The 16,848-nt window shown below is 51.7% G+C and overlaps 1 protein-coding gene across 6 annotated transcripts; it reads right to left on the bottom strand.

Annotated features, from left to right (window-relative positions):
- Positions 1–1,411: 1,411 nt before the first annotated feature.
- On the bottom strand, positions 1,412–16,838 carry ACAD10 (acyl-CoA dehydrogenase family member 10). 6 transcript variants are annotated; one of them, XM_076352780.1, is made up of 16 exons: positions 16,777–16,835; positions 15,665–15,875; positions 14,998–15,146; positions 13,975–14,169; positions 12,406–12,564; positions 11,459–11,618; positions 10,872–11,013; positions 10,010–10,078; positions 9,017–9,198; positions 8,296–8,446; positions 6,903–7,048; positions 5,888–6,061; positions 4,612–4,967; positions 2,485–2,553; positions 2,322–2,391; positions 2,111–2,192 (listed from the first exon to the last, which is right to left on the bottom strand). In XM_076352780.1, exons 2-15 carry the CDS (start codon positions 15,828–15,830, stop codon positions 2,362–2,364), a joined length of 2,148 nt encoding a protein of 715 aa, XP_076208895.1. In that variant the 5' UTR covers positions 15,831–15,875; positions 16,777–16,835; the 3' UTR covers positions 2,111–2,192; positions 2,322–2,361. The 6 variants fall into 6 exon arrangements, with proteins under 6 accessions (XP_076208893.1, XP_076208892.1, XP_076208894.1 ...); XM_076352778.1 differs by lacking the exon at positions 2,322–2,391 and having other exon boundaries at positions 1,412–2,192; positions 15,665–15,895; positions 16,777–16,838; XM_076352777.1 differs by lacking the exon at positions 2,322–2,391 and having other exon boundaries at positions 1,412–2,192.
- Positions 16,839–16,848: the final 10 nt, after the last annotated feature.

Genomic DNA, 16,848 nt, shown 5'->3' with positions numbered 1-16,848 from the left:
ACTGCAGATTCAAATGCAGGGAACAGAGATGTTCTCAAGATATCATCGCCATTGCTAAGGAAGCCACAAACCAAAAATATAAGGAGTTTTTAACCTCCAAAATAAACCTGTGGTGATCACCCTGTATCTGACAGCACCTCTTTGGCTCCCTTAGTGAGGGGTCTGTGAAGGGTAACTGGTGGTGGATGGCTCTGGTTTATTAAAGGGGCCAGAAAAATTGTAGAATATGTCAATTAAAAAATAGTTTAACCCACTGTCCTGGAAGACCCAGGTTGCTGAAAGTGGTGGTGGTAGCACAGTGGTAGTTCCTGCATCTGCAGGTCTCCAGGCATTTCACTCAGGAGGGGAATATCAGCCCTGTTTTGGAGGGAGGAATCACGAAGCCCAGAGAGGCAAAACAACTGCCCAAGGTTATCCAGCAGGACTCAGATTAGGCTGCGTGTCTCCTAGATCAGCTGAAAAGAAATCCTCTTGCGCTGGACTTCAGCCTCTCTCGTCCTTGGCCACCCATATCCCCTGAAGGGTGACTGATTCCCCTTTGTGCCCCAGACAGCGGGTCCTGGGCAGCCCTTTAGGACGTGGCACTCATGAGGACCAATTGTTCCAACATGTTCTCCCTCCTATTGCAGACCTGCATGCATTAAACCACTTCTGGGAGGTGCCAGAAAGACCTGTTTTACCCATAGAGAGATGCCTGTGTGCACTGTGCACCTCCCAGAGGGACCGGGTCAGGCTGCGTATCTGCAGGACACATCTCAGAGCTGAGCTCCAGCCAAGCCTTCCTCAGGGCTAAGCTCCCATATGCTGTCCTGTGTGTGTCTTCTGCTGATATCCGGATGGACAACCGATGACACTGAGCATTAGCCCTGTGTTAATGCTTTTGCTCCTCTTGAGCGGGACCCTTCCCTTCCCTGGGGCTTAGCAGACAAACCCAGCAGCACTAAAATCACATGCAATGGAGGAAACACCTTCATGGAAGACCCAGCTCTCAGCTTCAAACTCTCAGCCCTACAATAGCTGGCTGGGATTGAGCCTGCCTGAAAGATGAGATGGTGGGAGGTGCAAAGGCCAGGTGCCTGCTAGGAAATCATCCCAACTGTCTGGACTGGGCAGATACAGGCTCAGACACAGGGTCCCTCCCCCTTCCACAGCAGAGCCAAGTGCCTGAGGTTGAGGTAGAATTTCACCCTGGAACCTGGGAGAAACCAAAGCTCAGGTTACAAGGCTTCCCTACAGCCCTATGGTCCTGGTGTTGAGCAGCCAGGAGGGCTGCCCCAGGGCTCCTCCGCAGCACCCCTTGTGCCCCTGAGAGCAGGGATGTGGTGGTGACCCTGGGCAGATGGATGTGGCCTTGTGAAAGTGGGCTGCGAGGCTGCGCCTGTGCTTGGAGAAGCTGGAGAAGAATTCAAAGAAGTGTGCCCATCACTTTAATATTGAATTAATACTAGACTATGCATAAAGAACCCAGGAATTACCACAATTGTTCCCACAGTTCTCTCCTTGCTGCTGGTCTCTGTGGAGCACCGAAAGCCCCCATTGATCCAGTCCACATCCTCCCTGATCCCCAAAGAAACCCAGAGAGATCCACTGCAGTCATGGACCATGGAGTCCTCCCAGTTCCTCCCAGCTCCAGGGCCAGGCACTGCCTCAGCTCCGGAGTCTCCCCTGAAGCCAGGAGTCCTCAAGGACCTGATTCAGTTCCCCCCACTACTGACTGGAGTCCTTCTAGAGTCTGCAGGTAGCTGGAGGTGTTCTGCTGAAGGAGGAGAGACACCCTGCTCCATCCTCTTTATTCCCAAAACCAAGTCTTGCACCCCCACCTGGTCGTTCCTGACCAGCTCTCCCCCCTGCAAGGCTGGTATTGACTGCCTGCAGCCTTGTGATCCGGGGATGGATTTGCCCCATACCTATTGAGCCTGGCAATAAAGGCATGGAGCCCAGATACGAGATAACAGCAAACACCACTGAAATTCAGAAGCTCCCAGGCTGCTGTTAGCATGACCTCTCCCATGCCAGAGTGGCTGATTTAGTCTCACGTCCGAAGCTCCCCAGTGCTGCAGCTAGTGGCTCAGCTCTGGTTTGGAGAGCTCTGTCCTGTGAACCATGCGGGATCCTCGGCCAGACGTGGAGCTCAGGTCTGAGTGAAGCACCAGGCTGGGGTCTGCACTGCTGAGATGCTCTGCTCCAGAGACCTGTGTGAGAGTGAGATCAAAGCCCACGCAGGGCAAGTAAGGAGCTGTAGGACCAGGGAAGCATGGCAGCAAATACCCCGGCCCCTTCCAAATGCCCTGGGGAACACAGTGCTGGGCAAATGTCCTCACCTGGGATCCCACAATAGACAGGACAGATCACCCCTCGTGCTCACAGGCCCCAGACTGCAATGCCTCGTTCCTGGTGTGGAGGAGGCCCCAGGAGGGAGGTGTCCCTGTGTTGCTTTATTTGGGCCAGAGAAGGGTCAAGTGTTAGGCACATGTGTCTGCTCACCTGGCTGTCCTGATCCATGGCCCATACAGTCATCGTCAGAGCCACTGCTTTGGTCCTGGCACTCTCTGCCTGATGGAAGAGGATGAGACACATTATATCCTCCTACATCCCCCAGGGGTGCTGGTCCCTTCCAATAGCCAGTCCTGGCTCCCTCCCAGGCACAACGCTGGGAGTGCAGCTGTGTGCCCAGTGCTTTGGCCAGACACACTTACGCTCGCTCTGAGAGAAACTGAGCTTTGCTCTGCAACCTTGGAGAGGATCTCCCCGGAGAACTGAGGGGACAGGCAGCCTTCAGGACCAGTGTGCAAAGTCCACTGGCTCCCCATGCGGGATGTGGCAGGATCAGCCGAGACACTGCCCTGTTGAGCCAAAAGCACCTCAGCCAAGGGCATCTCGCTGCCAAGCTCACTGGGATGAACCTCCACCCCTGCAGTGCCAGCTGGCATGAGGCAGGCTTGCCCTTTCCCTTGGCCCTTGCCCAGCTTATGAGCGCTGCAACAGTCCCAGGCCAGGACTAACTTGGCTGTTTAACACTCCACTGCATTATCTTTCTGCCGTGGGCAGCAAGAGTCCTGCGGGATGGACAAGGGAGATGGCAGGGATGAGGGGGCTCTCTGGTCCCCCAGACAAGGAGCAGTGTCTCTACCACAAGCCCAAGGCATGGAGTAGAGAGAGCGTGGCAGTCCTGATGTTTGGAGACTTAGCGACTCTTTCCCAGCTCTGAAGATGAGTGTTTGAAAGAAGGGCTAGGAGATCTGCTCATCTCAGCACTTCCAAATTCCCCAGAGCTGCTGCTTCCCCTCCTTTTCCACCTTCTCAGGGGATCAGCTGCTAAGCACCCTGAAATGCTGGGGTTTGCTGGTTTCTGCCAGAGCACAAGGAAATGCTTCTGAAGGGCTGAACAACAGATGGGATTTTTTTTTTTTTTTTTGGCAGCTAAAAGGCGGTTAAGTAACCCACTAGAATTTGATAATGTTACTAGAATACATTAAGAATATAATCTCGGTAGCAACCCAAAGATAGGGATGTTTGCTTTCATGACACACTCTGTGAATGATTACTTATGACACCACTCCCGGCAAATCTGTTTGTGTGCAACACCAGCCAGCCCAGAGCCACAGGCACACTGAGCCACACGGTGGCCACCAGCAGCACTGGGAAGTGGAAGCACAGAGAAACCAGACAGTTTGCAGAGCCCGGGCAGGGGACCCAGGTGTCCTGATACCTGCGTATTGACCTGACCTGCCTTGCACTGGCAGAAGGAAGAGATGTGTAATTAAAACTCTACAGTTCAAGACCTGATGCTACTCCCATCTCTGCCACTGATCCGCCACATGAGCATGGGCAAGTCACTTTGGTAGCTGGTTTCTGCTTCCTCACCACCATACCAGGAATGACCAATGTCCCTCCATTTTGAGGGTTCAGGGCTGCAGCAGCACCCGCTCTGTGCAGGAGAGCCCAGGACGGTGGCAGGGCCAAACTTCAAGTGGCATCTCAGAGCCTGCACTGCTGATCACACTCGGCTTATCACTGGGCAGGCGACTGCTGACGGGGACGTCTGCAGGGACAGTCCCTGCCAGGGACAGCAGGATAAGAGAACACAAAGGAGGAAATGAAGCTGTGGAGGTGCAAGCAGCTCCCTGCTCTACCTGAGAGACCTCCCAAGGAAGCACCGGGAGGGACTCTTACAAAGAGAATTAACTTAGCCTTTCTCACACAAAGGCAGCAGCGAGGCTCCAGAGCCCTGCCAGGGAAAGGGAATGAGCAAGCGCTGGACTGGCAGGTGTTGAAAAGCCCAAGCCCAGCCAAGCTCTGGGGACTCCACCAGCATTGGTGGCAGGACCTTGGTGGAGCAACACCAGCAGTTACAGCTAGGCTGGCATTAATCTGCTCATCTTGGAAGGGAATGCCAGCTTCCGAAATTGCTGTTTCCCAGAATATGAACTCTGTTACGTGAACGTAGCCAGCAATGGGAATCCAACCCCCTTTCTCCAAGCCGTTGGACTCTACAAGTGCCAAGTGTCTGATGTGATCAGGAAAGCAAGGATACTCAGAGGCATGCCACAATCCCCCACCCTGGTGCAGGTGCAGCAAAGCAAAGCTACTTTAGGGAGGAAGATGTCTCACCTTCAGTTCTAGAAGAGGACGTGGAGTCCATCTGGGCTGGGAAATCAGAAAACTCCACTGGACATCCATGATCCTTTCCAGCTTGCAGCAAAAACCCTGGGCCATCCCCAACAGGCTGGTGGGGGGAGTGACCAGGGGTACTTTGGGTACAGGAGCTGCCCCAGGACATGGCCAGGTACCATAGCTCCTGCTGAGGATTGGCCCTCGCCTGGACCAGGTGCTGTAACGTCGTGCGAGAGACTTTGTGGTGGGGAGGCTGTCAAACACACGGAATCCTTCTTTTATGGCAAACTCCCAAGCCAGGTCAGCCACAAACTCTGCATCCTCCGGGCTACTTTCACCTGGGGCTGGCCTCCCTGAGGACAAGAGAAGAAGAGGACATCTTTGTTTGAAAGAGCCCATGTTACGTAGTCACATCCCAAACAACACCATGTGCCCTTGTCTGGGCCAGCCCAGCAGGACTCGAGAAGGAATACGAACTCGAAGGAATATGAAAATAACATCTTGTTTTTCTCTGATAAAGACTCCCAGGCCAGACCTGATGTATGCAGATAAACAGCACTGAGAGTTCACACCTCCTCCCTGCGAGTCTCTCTTTGAAGGTGGTATTTAGTTTGAAGGTCTGAGAGCTCCACCTGTAGGACATGGCTCTGAGCTCTGAACTGTGGCCTCTGCTCAGTTCTCCCATGAAAGAAAGTCATCACAGAGCGACCTCCGGTCAGCACAAAGAGCAAACAGGAACAGACCAGACCTTGCATCCAGCAAAAAGCAGCCGCTTTTTTGGGGAAATGCCCTGTGTGTGCTCCCCTTTGGCCTTTTTTTCTGTTTGCAGGACACAACCTGACTACACAACAGAGCCTGCCTGAGAGGTTGTAGCAGCCTCATACCCTCTGCTGAAGCAGAGAGGGAGCTCTGTGCTTTACAGGACACTCTATTCGCATCCCTCTTGTCTACATGCAGCAATAACTCGCTGCACGATTACTCCCAGGTCACTCATCTCCAGAGTGAAACAAGATCTCTCATTTTGATCCCTTATTTCCCACAGGAGCTCTATGCTGAAAGCACAAGACTGCCAGACATGCCACGCTTTGCTGTAGCACCTGGAATTTCAGAGCTCTCAGGATTCACAGCCAGAAGTGCCTGAACCCCGCAGCACGTGCTGCCAGTCTGACCTCCCCCGGTTCAGTGTGAGAGCTCTCCCCACACCGGCGCTCGTGTGTCTGTGCTCTGGCTGGAGACCTGTGCAGAACAGGGCCAGCGTGGCTGGGTTCCTCACCTGCCAGAGAGCGTTTGTAGTGTCCCTGCAGCATTGCAGCCAGTCGGAAAAAGGCAAAGGCCATGTAGAAATTCCAGTTCTTGGGGTGCTCCACTCCCATGTGGCCACAGTACATCTGGGAATACTCCTCTGCCGTGGGGACTCCCAGGTGCCCCAAATCACACTTCCTCAAGCCTGGAAGACGTGAAGAGGCAACAGTGAAGCAGCAGACAGTGAGGAGCTCAGAGCTTTCTAGGGATGCCATGAGGCTTGTGGCAGAGCCATGCAGCTGTGGAGCAGCAGAGACACCTGCACCCATCCAACACCCGCACTGCTGCCATGCTGTTTCCGTACGTAACAATGGGGGTTTGGCACCAACCCACGTAGGTGAAATGCATATGGGGCAGTTTTCTTCATTGGGGTGAGATTGTGGAAGCTGTGACTGATGGATCTTCCTCCTAAACAATGATTTTCCTCCCTGGTTACCCCTATACTGTTCTTTTTAACAAGTGTATAACTTTGTGGACAAACCCCTTCTGGGCTGGCCTGGTTCACAGCTTTCCCACCCAAAAGAGTTCCCCAGCTTTACAGCTGAAGTGAGAGGGAAAATAATCCAAACTAATTTTTAAACACAGTTTTGCAAGCTGTGAAACAGGGTCCTCCTCTCTGGGGCCATCCCAGACATGACTGCTAACAAAGGTCCGTGTGCATGAACAGGGTGACAGTACCAACCAGGATAGAGAGCACATGGCAGAGTATCTGCCAAATGGGTGGCAGATACAAGACAAACTGGGGATAGGGTGACCATGGCACAGTGATTACTGCACATGCATAACGATGTGTCCGCCCTGGAGGCACGCAGGGTTCTTCAGGGAGGGGAGAAAGGGCAGAGCAGTGAATATGGTACGAGACCCACAGCCCTTTCCAACCGCAATGAGCCCAACTGTCAGCTGAGCTCTCTGGGCAGGAGCTAATCTGTTTCTGAACTCTGGTTCCTCTCTCCGTGTGTCAAATGTGACTTTGCCCCTCTCTGTACCTCTCAATGCATTAAAGTGAGGTGGCAGGAAGTAGGCCATACAGTTATTCGCCAAATCAGAGATGGGATCTCCTAGAGTTGAAAGCTTCCAGCCAAGGACAGCAAGGACTTCTGGCCTGTCTGGATGAAAGACCAGGTTGTCCATCCTGTATCAGAGGGAAAAAGAGATCAGAAAAGTCTCAACAGGGGGAAAATATCCCAGTGCTCAGCAGCAGTAGGTGCTTCTCAGTGCTCTTCACTCTCTACAAAAATTGCTGAATCCTTTGGGAGGCTGCACAAGCGAAAGATTAATTTCTGCAAGCATAAATCGGGGGGGACGGAGATTACTCAGTAGTGAACTCCCTGGTTAACGATGAACTGAACATTTGAAGAATGAAACCAAGTTATTCGGGGCCTCAGATCATTAACAGCTGTTACAGGACAGGCTGGCCAAAAAGTGAAGCAGGGAAGTCACTGTCCAGGGGGATCTTCTGGTCATTTCAAAGGCACACAATAACTCCAGGCCCTGCATTGTCATGTGCTGTAGATTATGCATAGTACAGCCTTCAACAGTTTGAGCCCCAGGAGAGGGCAGCAGCCTACTGAGGAGGAAACAGAGAGGGCAGCCATCCTGCCAGGGTGCAGAGAGCTCACCAGCTTCCAGTCACACAGGAACTGTGTGCGCTAAACCTTGCGGGAAGGAGCCTTGGCCCAGAATTGGCACACGCCTACGCTACAGCCTCACATCCCTGGCAGTCAGGGTCTGACAACACAGATGTAGATCTCAGCATGCCTCACCTCTGTCCCCAGCCACCACGCTCCTGCATGACTTCACCTGTAACACTGGCAGGTTTTGCCATACATCCTGCAGCATCTCACCAGCCACCCAAACTCTTTAAGCACCAAATATCATTAGCAACATGCTCCAGGACTGACTTCTGAGTATTGCAGAAACAATTGATGATCCCCCAGTGTTAGACCAGTGTTTGCAGTGGTTGGGTGAAGAAACTGAAACACCGATTGAGGCAGCAAGATTGGAATCGGACATCAAGAGTCCAGGCTTTCAGTTCCTGCCCCAGTTTCCCTGCTCTCAAACGGGCACTGCTTTAAAACTGCCACAGATCAGTAGGCAGATAAACACTGGGGAAAATATGAGAGCTCTGGGTGCAGGAAAGCACCAGTCAGAGCTCCTGGGATATGTTTCTCATGACAGATGCGAAGTGCTTGTGGCCCTCTAGGTCTCATTTCCTGGGGTATGCTGAACATGACCCAGAACCCAGCTTTCAGACTGCTCTGAAGCTGCTGCACCAGCCCCACTCAGCACCTCTTTGGAGTTTGCATATTGCTTTACACTCTTTCTCCCTCTCTACCACCTGGGATGTGCTCCAGGGCAGTGCTGTCAGCCAAGCAGTACCTGAAATCACCATGCACAACTGTCGTCTTCTGAGATTCAGGAAAATGCAGAGGCAGCCACTCAATGAGTCTCTCCATGGCTGGGATAACGTGAGTTTCCATAGCTCGATACTGCTTTGTCCAGGTCTTAACTTGCTGCTGAATGTAATTACCTGTAAAAAGGGAACGAAGGCTCTCAGGGAAAGGGACAGGCACAAAGAGGCTTCAAAAGAGATGCATAAAAGATGCATGAAGAAAAAGTCAAACAGCCAAGCAGATCTCAGTCCAGCATCCTGCGATAAGCTCCAAGAGTTTAATTGTGATTTCCAGGGGTCTCATACATTCTTAACTGGGCACTGGATTTGATATTCTGGTGGAAATAATCAGACCCTGGACAAAAATGTAACTTCCCCACCAACTCCAAGAAGCTGAGATAGCCCTGCAGAGAGACTGGAGGAGCTGAGGAAGTTTGGTCAGAGGTGGCAGCACACAGGTTACTCCTGCACCCACGGTGCAGCTCTTGCTCATGGAAGGAAGCTCTGGGGACTACTAACAGGAAACACAGACCTGGAGGATCTAAAGCACCCTCCCACCACACCGGGGGATTCAGACACCCTGCTGCTCATCTTCGCTTTCCCAACTGCCCCCAAGTTTGGCCCAACTCCTATACCCAAGCCTATCCCTTGAAACGCTGATACACAGGAGAAGAAAACAGTGATAGAGGACACATAGCCTTCTCTCACCGTGCTCCCCGAGGTCCTCCAGTTTGGCTGCTCTGAGGTCTATGCTGTGGATCTTGGAGAGGACTTGACTCATGGCAGCATAAATAGCCCTCCGCTGGCTAGGCTGGAGCGCAGGCAGGGAGACGTCGCTGTAGACACGGCCAGCACAGTGCTCCATCAGGTAGAAAGGTGTGCCAAAGGTGCTGGGGAAGCAAGGTGGAACCGGCGGGTCTGAGGTTAATCCTGCTACCTACCACCCCTCAAAACTCACCTGCACCTTGAACGTGCCCCCAGGCCTCACCTGCATGGCGAGGTGAAGAGCGGCCTCAACAGCACTTGAGCACTCACGCCCAGCTGTGGCCCGGGCTCAAGCCCAACTCAGGCTGCCAGCCTGTAGCACACAGCTGTGGCATGACCAGCCCTGTTCCCTCCAGCCCCAGGAAGCTGAGCTTGGGGCCAGGCTACAGCACCAACCACCTCCCTGCCTCCCCTGCAGTGAGCTCTGGAGCTGGGCTGTCAGACTGCACGCAAACATCACGAACGGTGGACACACATTTAACTGCAGTGCAGAGACTTTATTACTGCAGCCAGCAGAGATCTGAGCGTAGCTGTGCTGACTGCAGGCTAGACAGGGTTTCCTGGTTGCAGACTTGCTGCTATCGCGGCTGAAGACCTTGGGGCAAGGCTGAGGACTGGCAGTTAGAAAAATCACCTCCTTATTGGAAACCTGAGAATACTGAGTCAACAGGAAGCCCTACAACATTGTTCTATAGCAGCTTTTCGAAGGAAGACAGCATTTTGATTAATTGCTAAAATAAGGACACACCTAAAACAAGCCAAATAAAAGTGTTGCTGTCCTTTGAACTTCTAGAGGCTCCTCTAGCTCGAGACTGGGCAAACACTAATTAGACCAGTGCACTTTGTGAGGTCTGGCTCCTTCTCTCCTCTCCTCGTCTTTGGGGGAATCTGGCTGAAGTTGTCAAGCACAGAGTGAAAGCTGAGGGACAAGATTACCTTCTGTCCTCGCAGAGAGCAAGTACAGTGGGAACAGGAACACCAGCCTCAGAGAGTGCCTTCAGTACCCTGCCAGGGCGAGTGAGAGAGCCATGTCAGCACAGAAAGGCATTAGGGAATCGATACTAGAACTGTATTGTTGCTAGGCAGATGCACAATACAAAAAAGAGCCCTGTGCTCGGTTTTAAACACACTAAAACAGCATGGCTGGGGGTAGGGGAAAGAAGCACACCAAAATCTTTGTATGGCCCAGAGCCCTGAGACACTGAAAAACCAAGGGGAGATCACAACTGCTGCCCCACAAGCGTCCTGCTGCTCTGCTGCTGAGGCAGAGATCGCTGGCACAGCGAACTGGTTTGCAGCATGACCCCTCCAGCATGGGGCTAGCCCTTCGCTCGCCTCCTCACTGCTCAGTTGCAGTGCTGTGCTGCAATCTCTCTCCCACCCAAGGTGCCAGACCCAACAGTGAGATCCTGCGTCTCCTGACATGTGCTGGGAGAGCTGTGGTGTGCTCCGTGGGTTGGAAAGATTGGCAGTGCAGGCGTGGGGAGGGTGCTTTTCACAGGCGCAGGGTCCTAACTGCACGCTCACCACCAGCTGCAAGGCGGTAGCACAGCCTTGTATCTCAATCCAGGACGGCTCACGCTAGCAGTAGCACACGGATAGATCCCACACTGGCATACGGAGCTGTGCAAAGTGCAGGGGAGGACAATGTGGGAGGCAGGTGTGTGAACTGTGTGTGTGATGTGGAACAGCCAAGCCAAGGCTGGAATACAGCACTGTCCCTAGGATGGGGTTGTCTGGGATCTCCTACAAGAGTCTTCCCTGGTCAGCTGGCATGAGGAGCGCAGCTCCTTCTCACCTGTGTTCCCTTCTGACAGCAGGGCCTGAGGGATGCAGGCTGTCAGAAGGCTCCTTCTTCAGCACTAGCAAGCGATCTCCAAATTTGACGTAATAGGTCCGGGTAGACTGCCCGTGGCCAAACTGCCGTAACACCAGTGGGCCTGAAGAGTTGAGAGCAGAAGGTCAGCAGACAGAAGCATGAGCTGGGATTATTTCTCGCCACTTCTCCAGGTTTTACTTCCCCTTCCTGTGCCTGGGTCTGAGATCTCATTTGCAGCAATCAGGAACCTACGCTTTGCTCCTGTGTCCCAAATCCCTGCGGAGCATGGCAATTGCTCACAGATGGCTCACGGGCCAGGAATATTCCTGGCACCTCTTTGGCAACTTGTGCTCAACCCCTCCCAAATGAGGAAGTCCTAAAATGTTGTTTCCCATTTCTGGGAAACAGTGACGGATCACTGAAACCTGAATGGCTGCAACGTTTACTTGGAGATTAGGAGCCTTTCATTAATACTATTTTTCAATCCATCTGTCATATGATGAAAAGAGCCAATGGCTCCAGAATATGCGAGTTTTCAGGCTGAAGAGCAAAAAGCACTGCGATACCTGTTGCCTGGTCACTGAGAACATTTTCAAGGTACTTTTGCAGATGATCTTTTGGGATTTCCATGCTTGGTCTCACTGAATGAGTATATGGAACAAACCCTTGCAAAGGAAAACCCAGATGGGTTTCCAGCTCTTTGAGTGCTACTTCTGGATCATCGACCTGAAAGGAGGGAAGGAGAAACAGTGGGTGACAGTTAGAAGATAAAATTGCCTGGGAAAGAAAGAGCTCTGCACACTTGTGATGCATTTATCTGTGAGTCCAACAGCACCGATCCACTAAGACACACAGGAATTCACTGGCCAGTCCCTGCCAGCACAGAGTGCCATTACCAATACTCGCTGAGCCTCCCGCCTTGGTCTCTGTCCCGGAGACGTACCTGTTACTGTGGCATAGGCACTGTGAGCTTCGGCTGGGCTAAGAGCTGGAATTCCCTGTGCGCAGCCCACGGGAGCAGAGTTCACTCTTCCCACCAGTCCCATGCTTGTCCTTCCCCCTCACCAAAGTAAAACCCCTGTGCTCGCTATCTTCAAAGCCTGGGATTTAACCAGTCAGTCCCCAGCTGACAGATCCATGAAGCCTCAGAGCTTCTAGAAATTTATTAAATATGTCTTATTTTCTCACATCAGATGGATGTGGTTGTCTCAACCATACAGTTAGGGCTGTTTCTCTAACGGGGAACTGAGGTCCATAAAGGAGAAGTGACTTCTCCGAGGTTACACTGCCTGTAGGGTTTAGAGCTGTGAATGAAACAGGCCAGTGGAGACTTTGCCAGTCATCCTCCCCTTCAACCCCACCATACCCTGTAGGAATAAGGACAGGCTGAAACAAAAGGCTTGGCAACACGAGTCTGCCACAGCCATTGAAAAACCTGAGCCATCCAAGTCAAACACAGCTTCTGGACTTAGAAACCATACCCAAAGCCTGCCCTGGTTGCATTGCTTTGTACCTTCACCGTTTTAATGCCAAGCTGGGCTGCTGCTTTTAGGTTCTGGGTGCTGTTGTCGAGGAAGATGGTTTCCTGGGGCTGAACGCCCAAGCGCTCCAAGCACAACTTGTAGATACAAGGATCTGGCTTGCGCATTCCTTCCCGATAAGATTCAACCATCTATGGCAACAACAAATGGATTATGCATGAGCCTACTGTGACCACAAACATCTGTGCAGTGTTGGAAATGGAGGATGGGAGGGTGGAAAAAGAGACTGACAGTCTAAGTAACATGTGAAATAAAGGACACGAGGAATGGAGGGCTGACAGAGCTGGATAGGACGCGATTCAAGTGACTGCGTGGGTGCCAATTGCTTGGCTGTGGCTCTGTCAGCTCAAATAAGCTAAACTGGCTCAGCCAGTCCTTGGATGGAAGATATCCAACGAGATGTCACGATGTGGGAGACTCATCGGATGTCCCAGACTGTGCTGAACCAATTGCTCAATGCAATATTTCACCCCTGCACTGATAGACACTCTAGGAATAGAAATTAATCTATTAGATAGACATAAAAGCCAATCCTAATGGAAATCCACATTCAATTTTTTTTTTTTTTACTAATTACTGTGCAGTGCTGTTGCCTGCTGTTACAGAAGAGCCACGCTGCATGAGTGATGACACCGGATAGGCCATGGTTATTAGAGTGCTTTGAAACAGTCTGGGATGAAAGGTACTACAGAGCGTCACAACAGAGCATCACTCCACTAAGAGAACTTCATAGGCACTGGTGTCACTAGTATAATGCACAGAAAACCAAGTCGATAGTGACATAATGTTGACAAAAGGACTTTAAACAGTCCCAGGCTTTAAATGTATCACTACGACTCTTCTTTGGATATTTTGTTGTCTCAATCAAGGCTATAAAACAAACTTAAGTCATGAATAAACTCCTGAAATTCAAAGATGTGAGTTGGGGCACACAAAAAAGCAAATTTTCTGTCATGCTGAGGCGAGTCCTCCCAGCTGCCTGTTAAAGTGAAGCCACTCGAACCAACCTCGAGGTTCACGGCTAATCTTCTGCTTCATCTTTGCAAAAGCGAAGCGTGCTGGGAGAGGGGTCTCTGCCTGCTCATCAGCTCAGACAGATCGGCATGTTGGGGTAGTGGGATTTTTCTGATATGGGGGATGCTATTCAATTCTTTGGGATTAAACAAGCTTTAAAAGAGTAAGGACTAAATATAAAGCAAGCAGGGGCACTGGGTAGTAACATTTGTTTCTAGTGTTCCAGCTTCTAAGTCCTTTATCAACATCGCTAGCTATGCCTGTTACCCCTGTTACACGTATACTTGTGGTTGCGTGGGCATTTTGCAATGAATTGCACAAGTGCCTGCCACTCACTCAGACCCTCTTCAAGGCCCAGTCACTACAACGGATTATGCCCGGGCACATTTTCACAGACTGTTACATTTATGTCTACTAATACGTGCTGCTGGTTGCCGTTCATTTGGTACCTGCATGTAAAGAATTTCAGTTGCAGCTTTCTATAGACCTAGCTACAGAAACGCATTTTGGAATCCATCCAGGCTTACCACATCAAAGTGCTTTCGGTCTAGGGGCAGAAAGCTCCCTCCATTCAGCAGACAGAAGCTGTTGCTTAGAAGAGCCGTCTTAAGACCTTCTGCACGGATACACTGTACTGCTTCTGCCATTATGGGGAGCTGTTTTATCATCTCATTTCTGATTAAGTCCGAGAGAAAAGAGTCCACTGGAACACAGACATTTGCCTAAGAAACCAGAGAAACACCCCACCCCCCCCCCCAGGAATGATAATTAGCCATAAATGGTTTTTAAGCAGGGAGGAAAATAAGAGGTAGGTTGCCTGATCATCTTATCTTGCTGTCCTACTTCCTTTGGCAGCAGAAGGCAGTCAGTGAATCTCCCAGCTAAATTGCTCAGACCAAATAAACAAGCGTTCTCACATTACTAGTTCTACAGAAGCAGCAGCAGAGATAAAGGGCTGACCTGGGGAAAGAGAAATGCACTAGGACTGTGCCTGCCATGGAGTCAAGGCAGGTTAGAGATAAATATTGCTTTACCATTCAGCAGGCAGGAAAGGAATCTGCATCTTAGACTGAGCTGTTTCACAAAGACTTTATTCAAGAGAGGATTCTTGCACTGTGCTCCTGGAGCTGTGGCAGAGGGGCTTCTACTGATCTTAAGAACCCTTGCTGGAGACCATGGCCTCCATCCATTGAGTGTGCCCATGTGCGAACTAGCAACAAAAGCCTTTTAGCTGATCTCTGACTCTCTGACTTCTCATCTTGGCTGATCCTAGAGGTGTCTCGAAATAAAAAAAGTTATGAAATATGCAGGAAGAAGCTGGTGGAAGTGAAGGCAAATTCAGCTGACCATCCTGCCTGGGTACCAGAATGATGATGGCGGTGATAAGTCTGCCCTGATCAGACAGCAATGCTTCCTAGATGGTAAATCCAGACCCTTCCATCAAAGGATTTCTTTTAAAAGCTCCTCTTTCCTCACTGAACCACCACATCGCAGGATCCCGTTTCCCTGCAGACAGGAAGCAAAAAGGGAGGAGGGGGGAGTTGGCTTACAATCTCAAAGCACTGCTGTCCCAATTCCTGCAAAAACTCCACAGTCGTCAGCTCTCCTCTTGTGTACTTCAGAGAGGGACTATTTTCCCCTCCAGAGCGTATAGCTTGCTGGATGGTGCCGGCTGGAATACAATTCTGGGCCTCCCAGTCTACATAGAGAAAAGTAAGAAAGCCAGGAGAGAGCACATATGGCATCATTAGAACAGGGAAATTAGCTTGAAATCCCTCTGAAGTCTGATACATCGACCAGCACTCATGAGAACCGACGTGCTGGACTGGGGTAATTTACCCAGACACAGAGAGAAGTTTGAGCATTCCCCCAACTGAAGCACCTCACCTCTATTTTCGGTGCGGTACCCTTGGGGTGAAAACACAAGAGTTCTTAAGCTGTCCTGAAGGACTGTACCAACGTTGGGTGGTATCAGCCGGTGTCATTACAGGACAGTTTCATTACCAGATGGGTTCAGGCCCTGATCTGGAGCTGTCCACGCAGTTGCCGGTTGCTGTCAGTTCTAGTACTTCTGATGGCACAACAGGGTACCATTGTCGTCATCGCAAGTTCTTGAATATCTTACCAGAACCAGAGGCGGCTGACAGGGACACCTGAAATTTATTTTCCCTCCATGCATAGAAACAACAGGAGCAAATGAGAAATGAGAATACACACCCGCGGCTGTCTTGCAAGGGGACGGGAGGAGCACTCCACTCGCGTCAAAGATCACGGCTTTGTAATGGCACCATCCAGATCGCCTCCGCCGGATTAACCCCTGCGGGTGCTGCCGGATCCCGGCACAGAGCAGGTAAGGGGCGCGGGCAATGCTCCTCAGGTACATGCTGTGGAAAATTCGCAACTGGCCCGTGTCGACTGAGGAGAGAGGCTAGGACGCAAAGTATAGAACTACAAGGGTAAATAGTTATTTGCACACATGAAGTCTCCCAGCCAAATTGGGGCACCTGAATGTGGTTTTACGCAGGGTCCTTATACCCTTCAAATGTTCAGGTACCACACAATTTGACTAATCACTAACACCCACACTCCCGATTACTAATCGTAGCAAAGACTTTGCAAAGCGACTATATTTTTGCAACATTCTTGTTGCTTGTCTATTGATCCAGATGTCCCTGGAGCGAGCCTTGCTATAGTTATTTTTCTATGACCCAGACGATGCTGAGAGGGTTTCAAAGATGTGGTAGAGGGGCTATAGGATGCCGGCGTTATCTTGATTAACCAGGGGTATCCTTTATCCTTCACGGACAGCTCTAAGCCATGAAGCAAAGTCCTTATTTCCAGGGCTGGGCTGCCCTTTAGTTTCTTTTACTTAAGCAGGAACCATACCAACGCCTGGCACGGCCCAGAGCTGCAAGATACCAGCGTGGTGGGTGTGAGGGGAAAGGAAGAAAGGGGGTTTTAATTTTAAGGGGGGGGGGGGGGGGGGATGCTTCGGCCTAAGGGGATGGGGCCTGGTCCCGCCAGCTTGGCTGCGTTGCCATGGTAACGCGGCCTGTGGCTCTGGTGCAGGCCTGCCCAGGCAGCACTGTGTGTCGTCGTTCCCCCCACCCCTTTCCATCCGCAGTGTCCCATCCCTCCTCTCGGCCCTGAAGTTACCCTTGGGGACGCCGGGGCACGGAGCGGGGGGCCCGGCAGGGACTTCGTCCCTGCCGGGCCCCCCGCTCCGTGCCCCGGCCCCCCTAGGCCTAGTCCAGGCCTTGCCAGGAAGAGGGCAGGCTTCACCCTGCCATTTGACCCCCCCCCAGTCCCCAAGTCTCGCGAGAACACACCTGGAAATCTCGCGAGGAGCGGCCGGGCGCCGCTCGCAGCCCCCCGCGCCGCCGCCGCCGTCCTCCTCCGCT

Source organism: Aptenodytes patagonicus, chromosome 15, assembly GCF_965638725.1.
Source record: "Aptenodytes patagonicus chromosome 15, bAptPat1.pri.cur, whole genome shotgun sequence".
In the NCBI taxonomy this organism is placed as follows: Eukaryota; Metazoa; Chordata; class Aves; order Sphenisciformes; family Spheniscidae; genus Aptenodytes; species Aptenodytes patagonicus.
The sequence above is the reverse complement of the archived record's forward strand: the minus strand, read 5'-3'. Positions and strand labels throughout refer to the sequence as shown.